At 31.1% G+C, this 14,084-nt stretch overlaps 1 protein-coding gene across 3 annotated transcripts in view; it reads left to right on the top strand.

Annotated features, from left to right (window-relative positions):
• Nucleotides 1-12,584, top strand: part of LOC130897954 (fasciclin-2-like) — a 172,356-nt gene extending 159,772 nt beyond the window's left edge. For all 3 annotated transcript variants that reach the window (XM_057806947.1, XM_057806946.1, XM_057806945.1), the window contains 4 exons: nucleotides 908-952; nucleotides 1,124-1,308; nucleotides 2,046-2,328; nucleotides 5,430-12,584. In XM_057806947.1, coding sequence (XP_057662930.1) covers nucleotides 908-952; nucleotides 1,124-1,308; nucleotides 2,046-2,328; nucleotides 5,430-5,629 — 713 coding nt within the window. In that variant the 3' untranslated portion in view covers nucleotides 5,630-12,584. The remainder of the gene's footprint in view (nucleotides 1-907; nucleotides 953-1,123; nucleotides 1,309-2,045; nucleotides 2,329-5,429) is intronic.
• The last annotated feature ends 1,500 nt before the right edge of the window (nucleotides 12,585-14,084 follow it).

Here is a 14,084-nt window from a genome sequence, read left to right as displayed (position 1 = left end):
CTTTCTATTTACAAAATCGCTAACGAAAGAGTGAATGGCGTGATATTTGTACATTGAGACACCTCAGCAACATTACCTTACGAGGATATGTCAGGCAACAATTTAAGATAATAATGAGAAAATTCTTTCAAGATGATATAATAAAAAATATTTCATATGATAACGTAGTATATTGTGATATATTGATAGTATTTTTAATGAGAAATTGCGCTAGATATTGGTAGGAAAAACTATATTTCGAATTTATAAAAATAAAACTATTACCATCAAATTTTATTTAACTAGTTTATTATTTAGATATTAGTATGAACATTTTTGTCTAGTTCTTTTTCAAGATAATCTGTATATAGAGAACATTCTTTTTCTGCTGATCCCATGTCACTACTTGTGATCATTCATAAAGCAAAATAGAACATCCCCCTTATTCACCAGATTTGACTCCGTCTCTTTTCTCAACTGGAAAAAAGTTTAAAAGGTTTTAAACTTCCTTCCAACGAGGAGGTAAGTTCGCTCTAATAAATGTATCCAATTAAGAGGAGAATATTTTGAGTAACAAAATATTTTGACATTGAAATTTTGTTTGGTTCTATAGTAAGCTAAGAATTTTCCAATATATCCTCGTACATAGTAAAAAAACTAGTTCCTCATAACTCTAAGGCAAAAAAAGTTTTATTGCACATTCTATTGTAGCCTTATCGAGTATTCTTACTAAGCATGCAATAAAGTTTTCTGTTTTGCTTAAATAACTGTAATGGGTTCTGAATCTTGCACTGTCTTATAATAACAGGTAAAGATTGAAATTTTGGAAGCTTGTTTACGCAATAGATGATTTAATCGATGTCGATTCTCAAACTGTATTATCAGAAAGAATATAATTGTAAGATAAATATTTGTATATGTTTTCCAGATAAACCTGTTCCTGTGACTATTCCAAGAGATCCAGAATCAACAGGTAAGCTTTTAATTCGATCATTTGGAAGCATTATACTTAATTATTGTTGTTTTGTTTTCCTACGATACTTCGTAAACCCCAGTCATCATTAAAAAATGAATAAAAAGACGCAAAATCGTCGGATATGGAGAAATTGATATATGTGATCAAATCAAATCTTTATTTTTCCAGCTGACACTCCCGTGTATGCACAAGACGAGGAAGTGTATGGATTTATAGGAGAATATGTGAATTTGACATGCGAAGTTGAAGCTGAACCACCACCGAAATTCGAATGGAAAGGTATGAGTACAAAACAAGGACGCAATTATATTGGGAGGATTATTAATGTTGGCACTCATAAATCACTTCTGCAGGTGAGTCTGTTAAATCTACATCGAACAAGATGAATATGAGATACAATACTTTAGAATAAGGTTGAAGACAATCATTCCAAAAGTTTTAAAATGAGTTGTTTAGTTATTAAGTGTGTGTGGGAAATATTAGTATTCGAAATTATTGGGTAAAATGGGTATAGATGCCCTGGCGATAATAAACATATGTACGATCTCAACAGAGTCTGTTGGTATTTTGAACTCGAAGTATAATGTGTTTGAAATTGAAAAATGAAATGAGATTTCAGAGCACAACACTTGTAAAAAAACTATTCAAACAAGATCAGCATGACAAACACAATCCATATCCTTCAACACCTTTGGACGAATAAACTGAAGATGATACAGAAAATGAGGACCTCACAGATCCGGATTCTGTTTTTCCCAACTTATCTGAACCTCTTATATAAGCCTGGAATAAACGACTTAGTTAGAGACATACATATACCGATCATAACGCCGTGTCTCAAGCAATGAAATCTCTTAACAAAAGAGGGACAAAGGTCACTGTTTTTTCGTTATTAGTAACGATTTGGTTTATTGTAATAATATCGATGTCTTCTTTGAAGCTTTCATTTCAATCAAGACCCACAAAATTGAAGATTTTTCATAGATTCATCAAAACGTAGTCTAAAACTATTCAATTCCTTTCATTGGTTTGCAAAATATGTTATTTTATTGACCAGTATAATCAATGATTAATAATAGTTTTGTTTCAGTTAAAAATGACAAGTGAAACACCAGATCGTTACGAATGTACAGCAACAAATAAATATGGTAAACTCAAGAAGTTTATCAATTTACAAATTGGTATAAGACCTAATCCACCTGAAAGTATTGAACTAATAAAAGCCGAGCCGCATTCTCTGGAATTGAAAGTAGAAATTCCAGAAGCAACTGAGGAACAAATCGGATATAATATGGAACCCAAATGGCTGAGCATCTTCTATAGAATGGAAACTGGAGAAGATTGGGATGAACAAGATTTCAACATCACTTTAGGTAAGGATTCTATTATACACAGTTATCACTTTTGGCGTCCCCAGTTGTTTAGTATGTTACCACAAGCATCTTTACAATTAGCGGACATTGTGGAGCACTTCAACTCAGTCTTTCTGCATCCGCAAGCTTTCCGACATGTACTCATGGGCAAAGCTACCTCATTCTGAAGCTAACTCATGCAACAACATGTCTCATCCTGAGCTTACCGAACCCTCAACTTGATGAATCTTGAAATTGCCTCACCCTGATCTCGCCTCAACGAAGGAGGGTGCTGCAGCTAAGTAGAAAAATGCAATTATACATTATATTGGTGGTGCCTGAAATAATTATTTATTTTTTCAATTTTGCATGAAGATAAACTTGAAAAAGAAAAGCAATGTTTAAGGAACGATTACAAGGAAACTGTTTGTTTTACATTAATTTAATAATAGAGCTTTTTTATAAAAAATTAAATTTCCTATAAGAATACGCGTCGTTAAAATTTTTCAGATTGATATTGAAGAGTTTTGAGTAATAAATGTTAAAAAATCGTAACAGTACAACCCTTAATATTATTATTACAGTCTCAAACTTTTTCGATAATTTTTTCTATCATTATGAATTATATTTTCGCAGAATCGTTACAAAAATATTCGTTTTTTTTGGCCCAGCATTTACTGTAAATACTACCTGCTACCTCATTGATAATGAACAATCATCAAAACGCGAATACAATTTACGGTGCGCGTACGTCAAAACTATTGAATTAATAAAAAAAATTGTAAGCATTTCGAATATAAATGTTATTATCGTAAAATGAGTAAGAAGGGGAAAAGTTTGATATGACAAAATTTTCAAAACAGATAAAAAAACCAAATGACTGTGTTAATTGAGGAATATACCATATGGGAAGGAAAGGTGGTTGACAATACTGCCAAATATCGAACTGGACTGTTTTATGTGACCGACTCTGTATAGTAAAATCGTATTTCATCCAATATCGCACTTTTAGAGTGTCACAGAAGGGAAATAAAACACTTATATTCCGTTTTTGTAACTTATCTACGAAGATGAGATAGGATAAATGGAATTCTCCTTTCAAGTTAAATTTAAAACATGAATAATACATTTCTCTCATTTTATTCCTATCTTCGAAGAAAAACCTTTCATTTTCTCAGTAAATAGCTTTTAATAGAACAGATAATTGTACGATTGTCATCTACATCTATTTTTCTTTGAAAGTTGGACTCCTTTTACGAATAATAGAGTTGTTCAGAGATGATTCTAAAGTGTCATCTGTGAAGGAAAAAACGTCTCTTATGCAGAAATAAAATACATTGATATAGAAAGAAATTCAAAATAATACAATAAATTCACTTTTCCTTTATATCAAAAGTATAATTATTGAATAAGCATTGCAGGATTGACACCTGTTGCGATTCTGTTTGTTAATGCAGTTTTTATGGCCTTTTGATCTATTTCCTAAATACTGAGATGACTGTCTTATGTAAACAGCCCCACAATCATTACAAGGTACTTGATATATAATTTTTTTTGGTGTTTTACGAGTTTAGTTTAAATATTTGGATAATGTATTATATCCTTTATAAATGATACTAATATCGTACTTATCGAAGGATTTCGATAGTTGTTGAGAAAATCATTATCCATATGGGAAGAAAAAAAGTTTAACGTTTTGTTGCTTAGTTTTTATTTTGTTTTTTATTTGTTTGTGGTATTTCTTCATTCTTTTTTTGAGTATATTATTTATCATTTTTTCAGAATATCTGTTTTTTATTTTGTTAATAAAAATGAAATAATATTATATATCAAGTACCTTGTAACGATTGTGATGTTGCTTACATAGGACATACATATCATTATTTACGAAATAGATCAAGATACCATCAAGACGTTACAAAAAATAAAACTCTATCAACAAACTATGAGTTATCACAAAAACATATACACAGAATTATTGTGACGAAATCAAATACAAAAAAAGAGAATTTTTGGAAATTATTCAAATAGATAGAAACGAGAAATCTGTAAATGGAAAAAAAAAGATCTAAACAATTTGAGTAAAACAGGTTAAAACAGATATCATATTCATGCTGTAGATGATCTATCAATGAATATAATTTAGCAAATTGTCATGTCAAGTAATATTTTGATAAAAACCGCAACAACTCGAAACGTCAAATTTTTAATTATCTTCATGATAAATATTAATTTTCAATCAAAAGAAACCTGAACTCATGACGATTTAGGAACATACACATATCAAAATTTCCAAGAAATAAGAATTATTTTTACATTTTGAATGTCTAAAAAATTTCCAGTCACGATTTCCGCTATTTTTATATTTTGTTTTATTTTATTCTTACATAACTACTTTTAATAACTGATATATGAATTTTATGAAAAATCTGACGTTTCCTAATGTAAAGGAGTGGCTTGAAGTGGCTTAAAGTGTCACATTTGATAGCGGAATTAGGTAAAAAGGTAATTATGCTGTTTAACCCCCTCACCTCCGATCACCTTGAAATTTCAATATATTGTACAGTGTGTACAAGTGGTTTCTTATTGGGAACGTGGCAATGAAACACCAAAGTGGACTAACTTTAATATATTTTCCGTGCTTTCGAATACTAATGTATTCATCGTCTGGGAGTGAAATTATGGTCTAATACAATATAGGAAATATGTATGAAAATAATAAAATTTCTACTTACAGTAAGTAGTGTATGTCATTTATACTTTACGAATGTCTGATGCAGAAGGAAGTTGTAAGTAGGGTCAGGGGGGGTTTGTTCTTAACCTAACCTAATCTTACGTTACGAGAAACTTCTCCTAAAAAGGAATTCAGCAAAGTACTGCTGCTTTCTCTGTTTCTGAATTAGGTTAGGTTGTTCACCGTGAAACACTGTACAACATATTAAAATTTCAAGGTGATCGGAGGTGAGGGTGTTAAACTGCCGATAAAAAATATTATATCACATTTTTTATTAATCGTGGAACTCTTATCCAATCTATTACTTCAATTTTTAAATATAAAATTTTATTATTGAAACGTTTTTCCATTCACTTGTACCTATAATTTCTTTTTCGTTTCATTTCAGATACATTTCTCCTGACTGAACTCAACTCAAGTACGAAATATGAAATCGTTTCGGCAACAAAAAACGTCGCTGGATTGAGTTCTCTTTCAAACGCCACCTTCTTCGAAACCACCGCCGGTTGTGTTCAAATAAGTAAACCAACATTTTTCAGTCTAGTTATGATAAATACGTTAATTCTGTTCACGTCCATACTAGCTTAAAAATATCTGTGAAATGTTAGGTATTATATGAAAAATATTCCATTGTAGTTTATCGATTTCACACTGTAGGCCAGTCCGTTGAAGTATAGAAAAGGAATAATCAACAGTTATTCAGAACAAAAAATTTAAAATTGGACATCCAGCAGGAATAACATGGAAAGATTATATAGATATATCGAATAACAAATTATTCAGTCACTATTACTTTACAAAATTCTTCCCATTTCTTTCGATCTTTTGTTTGTGGTAGTACTTTATCTAATTTCTTCCCTCTGTTCTCAATCCCTTCATCGATTTCGTCCATCCAGGTATTCCTCTGTTTCTCGCTCTTAGTGTTCTGGATTCTAATACCTAATCTTTTCGTAATGCCTTCTTCACTTATCCTTTTCACTTCACCATCTCAGTTTATTTTATTCTTTGTATTCTTTGTATTGCTCTAAAAGTTTTGTATATAATATTTATCTGTATGATTTGTTTTTGATGGGGAATCTCATTTCCGTTTTTTGTATTATTTCTCTGTGTCTTTCGGTCATTGTCGATGTTTTAGAACCATATCTTAGTATGGGTATAACTACTCTTTCATAAATTGCGTTTGCTGTTATTTTATTATCTAATTTTTCATCTCCTACTTCTATTGAGCCAAGGTATTTGAAAATTTCCATTTGTCTATTCTCAGTATTGATGTCAAGTGTCTTTGTTTCTGTTGTCATTATCATCGATTTTATCATTGTTTATGTTTATACTGTATTTTTTGATTGTACAATTAGAGATTTTGGTTTAGTATTTCCTCTTCCTTTGTAAATATAACCACGTCATTAGCGTAGCATATTTCTGTTAAAGTAATTTTGTCCATTTTTCACTTTTTATAGTTTCCTAGACTGGTTTTTAATTTCGTTTATATCCTCATTAAGGATTATTGTATATAGCGATGGACTTAATATCGTCGACTTGAGTTGCTAGGGGACTAAGTTTGAATTAAAAGGTATTGAATTATAAGAATGCACAAGTATTTTCAGTTTTATTTAAATGTTTGACGAACTATATACGTGGCTTATGCGTTCATATTATAAATAATGTAATTTTCCATTTCTTCAAACAATTGCAATGAGACTCATGTCAACATATTTTCATATAAAATACTTCCTGAGTGAAGTAGGAAAAATTGCTTCCCATTTAGAGTCTTAGAGCTAAATAATTGCTTAGAAATAACGATAAAAATGTGATATTTTTCAAGCAAGTTCTTGATAATGAAGAAAGGGTGGTTTTACATAGTTCGCTTAACCCCAAATTTAGTAGATCAAAGTTGAAGCGAAAATACTTTTTCAACAATCCACCGTTTTCACAGTAATCATTTTTATTGTCATTTTACTATTTAATATCTACAATGTTTATAATGACAATTCACTTTCATGAGTCGAGTTAATTTTTGGAGTCAAATTGTTGAGATCGAAATTAATCAATATTCTTGTTCGTTATCCAACGAACTTCAATTAAAATTTGGAATTGAAAAAGATGATTATTCCTATGAGATATCAACGAACTGGCCTAAACCTTAATGGCCCGATAAAAAAAGGAGGACAAAAATAATATATTTCAAAAGGTGTCACGTCCAGAAGTTTATTTGTTGGATTCAGTACTGCTTAGTGGTTGATTTAATTGAAAGACTAGCTAACCGTGGAATTTAATGGAAGTCAAATTTGAAACTAACGACATTTTAAAAGCATTTCTTATATTTCTGAAAAATAATTTAATTTGAATACAATGTTCTTTTGTCATACGTCAAGATAGAATAAAATAAAGAATAATAATTCTTTGTAGAATAAGTACAGAGTAGTTTACGATAACAGAAACGTGCTGTTCAATGGTGACTTATCCAAAATTGAGGGTTTTTGAGAAATATCAACTTGACAATAATCTTATTTCGATTTAAATCTCTTTCCGATTATTTTTTTATACTGAATTTCATTCCACGTAGTTTCCTGTACTATATTTTAGTGAAAAGGAATGAATTCTGTAAATTGCTTACACATAATGTTTTATCCGAAAACTTCAAGGGATTGAAGCTTGTTAATATGGATATGTGCTATCGGAAACTGCACAAGAAGTGGTCTACAAATAATAAATCGGTCGATCTTGCCGGTCTGTGCTAATCCCCAAACCAGGATATTAGATGAACCAGAAATGCATCCATCAGAAAATAGGTTATAGATCGTGCAATAGGATTCACTTATTAGAATCACATAATCCCGATTTCAAATTCATCCACTCGAGTAGCAAAAAGTCTTAGCGATTGAAATCCACTATAGTGATTTATGCCACTGGGTTTTCGAAAAAAAATCAGGCTTGGTAACATAGTAACTTTGAACAGGTATAATGAGTCGTCAAGGGTTTCAAATGATTCATGAATTTATTCACATAGATTAGGATATTCAGTCTCTCCACAGTTCTCTGAAGACTACGAAAAGAGCTTACAGTCCAATCTCAGTGCAAGAGACATTGTTAAAATTTTCAAGCAGTGAAATCACAAAATTTTAGTAGTATCTTAGTATCTTTTGGAAAACTTTATATTAGTCAGTTATATAAATACCAAATTTTTGAATACACCAAAATTTTTAAGTTATATTTGTCTCTCTTATAAACCTTATTATTATTTACAAAACAACTGAAAACTCATACAGCAGCCACGTTACGTGTTACGAAGCTTCTAAGTTTCGAGTACAGAAAGAAATCGCAGGGCGATAGATCCGGAAATTAGGGTATCTATGGTGTATGGAATCTTTATGCAGCATGAAAACTATTAAGTGGCAGTGTACATTATCATGATGTAGCACTCAATTGTCCATGCTATCTGGGCGCACTCTGTTGATCCTTCTTCATAGTTTATGAAGTACTTAGAGATAGAATTCGCTCTATAGGCGGTTTATCCAGTTGGAAAGAACTAGATATGTACCACCCTACGGCTGTCAAAGAATCAGATAAGCATTGTTTTGACTTTCGAATTATTTATGCCATGTTTTTTGGTGATGTATAATTTTGGTATATTCATTGTGACTCTGACGCTTCGTAATCAAAAAGAGGTATATTGAAAAAAGAAAATAACTCACTTCATTGTACGTGGATCTGGAATTGGGACTGAAGAAGGAGGTAAATAGGGGATGAATAAAGCCAATTGAAACATATGGATTATACAATATAAAGTCAAACATACTGAGTCAGGAATCTACACGAACCAAGTGGGAAGTTATTTTTGTCTTGCGTGAAAATTTAAATTGTTCTTTTTGGATAAGCAAGAGTTCTTTTCCAGTTTTTTCCAGAAATTTAATGGAAATATTCATCAATTGTTTTAACGGTTTGATAATGTTATGAAGAGTACAAAATAACCGATATTGTAATTGCAGTTTCCCAACTAGAAAAATTGCTAAAAAGAGTATATTATTACTGTTCTCCTTTCTTCAACTACATTCAGTTGTAAAAATCTGAAAAAAAATGATAAATGTTAATTATTATATAGGAGAATCTCAACAGCTTATAAGTCAATAATGAAGAATTTAAACATGACCATTGCGGTTGAAGGTTAGAGGAGTTTCTGTATAAAAATTTCAATTGCTAGTACTTCTGAAAAATAAAGACTGAATGAGCAAACACTACCGAAGTAAGCAACAATAGTCTTATTACTTAGACTGTGTTAAACTACAAGTTTCAAAGAATAATATAATTTATACAAGTACATGATTTTTATTGTGAAAATATGTGATAATCTTTTTCGAAAAATGGGGATTATACTGATTGAATTAAATGTGGATTTGTGATGTAATCAGTGGAAACATGTCGGTTATGGTTGAAAATTATGAGACGGTTATTATTACTGGGAATCATTGTAAATACGAATGCAGTACTGTTTTTTCCGTTTCAATTAACTGCAAGTGAAGACTAGTCAGACCAAACCTTTTGTAGCTTAAAACAGTCGAGAAATATTTTAGATCGTACTATCCCAGCTCTTGATGTATGCTAACAAATAATGAACCATGTTTATTAACTGCTTTTGAATATAAATATGGTCGAAACGACCTAAAAACAATCGAGTGTAATATTCGTACTAAAATTTATATCAATTAACAAACTGTAAAGTGTTCCATGAAGATTATTTCACTTGTATAAAAGTCACTCTGATTTTTTTGCGCGAAATTTGATAGGCTTAACAACGACATTACCATAGATAGTTTGGAAACTACCAAAGAAATTTCAATCATAACAAAAAATAGTTTTCTCATCAAATTCCTTTTTATTCAACGAATTTTCTCTGAAAAATAGTCCAATGCGCTTTAAACCCATGGCATTTGTATAAATCAAATCCATTTTGGTTACAACTGTTCTTGGATTACTTATCGGATCTCAAAGCATCCAGGCCAAATCTGGACAATATGGTGGATGCGAAGAAACTCGAGGTTCAATGCATCATTTCTATAGATTTTCACTGTTTTCTTCTACATATAGGTCCGTTTTTTTCTACAACCAGTCCAATAATTATATAGTTATAGTCACTATTAATCAATTTTCATTAGTGGAACACTTTGCAAGTATTGTCCTGGCGTGCTTGTAAATTCGGCTCAATGTTTTGTAAATAAATAGCTTCAATATTAAATAATTTGCGGTAGATGGCGTATGAGAAGATACCGGGCAATATTGTCCAATGAAATACCTGTTCAACCAATAGATATTTAATAAGTGGATTACTTAAAAGAAAGAAGTCAATGAGATTTGAATTATATTAGTGTTTTATTCGTGGTATTTTATTTTATGTGTTTATATTTTATGATAGTTATTCCGATGTAAATGATCTATTATGCTGAATTTAAAAGAATTATATGTATAATATGAATATAATAGCGTTAAAGTGAAATTTTTTCATAAATTAAAATAATCAAAGTTGAAGTTAATCTTATTTTTTTCATTATTAATAGTTGCTAGAAAATGAGTTTCAAGAAACCGGTAAAAATTGATGCTTAACCTACATGGGTCTTTATAAAAATCAAGTTGTTTTATCAAGGAAAATATATTAAAGGTATACGACGTAAAAAGTTGAGAAAATCCTGTGTTTTATTGACAACACATGACAATTTTTTGTTCACTAGAAAATCTTATGAATATATTAAATAAAAACGTAATTTTCAATCAAGTATTTTTTTATAATTAGAACTTTTGAATTTCAATGTGTTGGAAAAGTATCTTTCATTGATTCTGGTCAGGTCCACAATCATACGATACGAAAAACGATAGAAAAGATAGAAACTTGATTATATACATCTGAAAGAGGGACTGAATTCATATTTTTCTACATCGTCGCTGAAGGAATTCAGGCATCTACCATATCAGTGGATATTGATAAAAATATTTCAGGTGATATTGATAAAATCTGCAGAAAAAAATATGCAGAACAGCAAAAACAACACGCAAATTGTGTAACCAAGAAATTTGGAAAAACGTGAAAATTGAGAAAACAAAAATTGTACTATGTCGGGAAGACCAGCAGATGAATAATGAAAATGACATCTTGAAAAATGAAATATATGGTGAAGTGGGCAAGAAAACCTTTATTGAGTTGTTATAAAACGTACAAAGAGAAAACCAAATAGATTATATTGAAAGAAAAGGTCGAAAACTTCTAATCCAAGAAAATATGATAGGAACCTTTTGAGAAGTATCTGAATTCAGAAATAACGACCCACTAACTAAAGGAAATATGTTAAGAAGACACTATCAATATAGTAACTGCAAAAACTCACAAATCTAGAACTTAAAGCAACTGACTAAAACAGAGAAATGCTTCAGATAGATTATGATACCAAGAACTCTCAATAGTTTCCCTATATTGCAAATACTTATAGTCAAATCTATGGAAAAGAGGAGTGAACCAGAGTTTGAACTGCGCAATGTGAAGAATATACTAAAATTTATAGATAAAACCAAAACTTACAAGAGTTTACTACAGAAGAAGGTTTGGTGTAAGAGTTTTAAGTTTCGTGTATAAAAAAAAGTGACAACAGAAACCCAATTAGAACCTAAAGCATAGACCAAGGCTATAGTGAAGCAGATTGTACATCTGAAAAGTGGATCTTTGCGAAAGAAATCTAGAAAACGTGAGGAAAACAAAGTAATATTGATAGAACAGAAAAATAAAACCCTTGAAATATAACTAAACGTAAAACAAGTACTGCAATTCGAACAATTGATCATTTCATCTCGAAATTTCATAATCGTCCCAAATATTATATAAATAGGATATTTTGAAGATGAACCATCAAGCTCAATACCAACACTTATAATGGGGAGTCAATGGTCCCTCTGCAGTACTCTTTGTCTCAATCAAGCGCATGGAGGTTTCCAATATTGGAAAATCCTCCTGGCATCGCTCTATTTGAAGTAAAATGTTTCCATTAGGTCAAATTTCAGGATTTTTCTCTTGGGTGTAGTTTCCTATATTCCTGAACATCAAGCTAATAAATCTATAGTTTTTACTAGATTATCAAATGCATTGTTTCTAGCTTATCATAGATCATTAATCAGAATTCCTCTTCATGAACTTTATGACCAAGAAGAATGTTTTATTATAAGCCGTTGATCAGCAAGCGTGTTTATTGAACTATACCAATTTTTTCGAAACTTGAAAGTTACTTCAACTTTGATTACTTGGAAAATTGAAAACTACTGTCTATTTAATGAGATATCATGTTCATACTTTAGTATTTCTTTTACCTAAAACACAAACTAAAAATGAAGTTTCCCAACTGTTTCTATTCCATTTCATTATTCATTTTCTTTTGCTCCATAATAAAAACTGGAATTATATTGATGAAAAATCGAAAATAACTTCATTAAATGGATGGTAATATCAATAATTGTAGTGTAATCTACTTGTTATTTTTTAATTGTTGAAAATAAAATATTTTTACTGTCATTTTTGTTTTTTTCTCTCTTATCACATGATGAAAGAAACCAAAACTGAAACAGTTTGTTGAAAATAATATTATCAAGAAATTTGAGAAATAAAACAATGCTACAATAGCATAAGAAGCATGAGCTACAACTTTTCTTTTGGTCTTATCAGAAATCTCGTTTCTGTAAGTCTCAAATGGAAAGTAATGGGATGACTTTATTGGTTGCTCCCATTGAGTTTGAAGAATCGATGCAGTTCCAGGTCAGGTTCTGAGCCCATTTGGATAGCGAGCTTGGTTCCTGAGCCATATATTCCTGCTCCTACATGTCCATTTTGTGATTTTGAGCCATCAGTTTAGTATACTAATAGGCCTCGAGGAAATATCTGCATTTGTCTATTGCTGTCGATTTGATATTATAATTTTATAGTTTTTGGTGAAGCATAGTTTGGCAGACATTGGTGTCCGTGACCATATCTATGAGCACCTCACATTCCTTAAGGAATGTTAAGTGTCTCTCTGACCCAAAGGATTATCTTGAAAACATGTTGTGGAAGGAGAGTTGGATCAATTTGTTTGCTCTGATACAAGAAGCTTTTAGATCGATTTGAAATTAAAACATCTTTCTTAGATAAAGATCCAGCTGAATGGCCTGTTGATAAAGAATATAAAAGAGGAGAAGAAATAGTCAGGAAAATCTAAATACGCCGGACCATTTAAGTGACCCTCAATAAAAAAAGGACCATTTATTTTATCGACACGGAAACGTCACAGATTCGAGCATGATGATTTCTAGGAGTGCCCAACATTCTTCGTCAAATCAGGGAAACAGCAGTTGGAGTAGAAGTAATGCCTGGAAGGCTATGATATCTACGAAATAATTGATGGAGAAGCTGTACATCTAGATCCTCCCACATGAAGTAATACCTAATGGCGGTTTCGCGGAAGTAAAAATAGAGGAGGTATATTAATCAGTATGGGATGTGTTCTGGTCTCTACACACCAGTCTGATCAGGAAGCCCTACAGATATGTAATAGTATTTTTTACCAATACCTCTATAAAAAAGAAGGCCTACGTATACACAAAACTAGAGTCGCATGAGATGATTGCGATACTTTGAAATGGAGACTTTTTCCAATTGATCGATGTCACGTGATGAAAAATGCATGAAATATAAGAAAGTTAAATGTGAGCTATCATAGTAAAATGATACTACAAAGCCTGGATTGATAACCCGTATAATGATTTGTACTTATACGTTAAATACTATAAACTTATGAAACATGGTCGAAGGGTTGATTATTCCTATATACCATATCGCTTAATTTGGTTCGTTTATTGTAAACATTTATTGATGTAAATAAACTGTATGCTAAAAGAGACGTCGAAAATTATGTCGTCAAGTTTATCAGGACACTGGCTTTGGGATTCACGCAAACAACGAGGATTGTTACGTGACTAGTATCTAAATTATGCCCATTTACGTTTCCATTAATACAAAAAGTGCACTCTCTGTAGTGTA

This window comes from Diorhabda carinulata, chromosome 9, assembly GCF_026250575.1.
Source record: "Diorhabda carinulata isolate Delta chromosome 9, icDioCari1.1, whole genome shotgun sequence".
Lineage (NCBI taxonomy): Eukaryota > Metazoa > Arthropoda > Insecta > Coleoptera > Chrysomelidae > Diorhabda > Diorhabda carinulata.
Note: the sequence above shows the minus strand (reverse complement) of the source record. Positions and strands in the feature narration are given on the sequence as shown.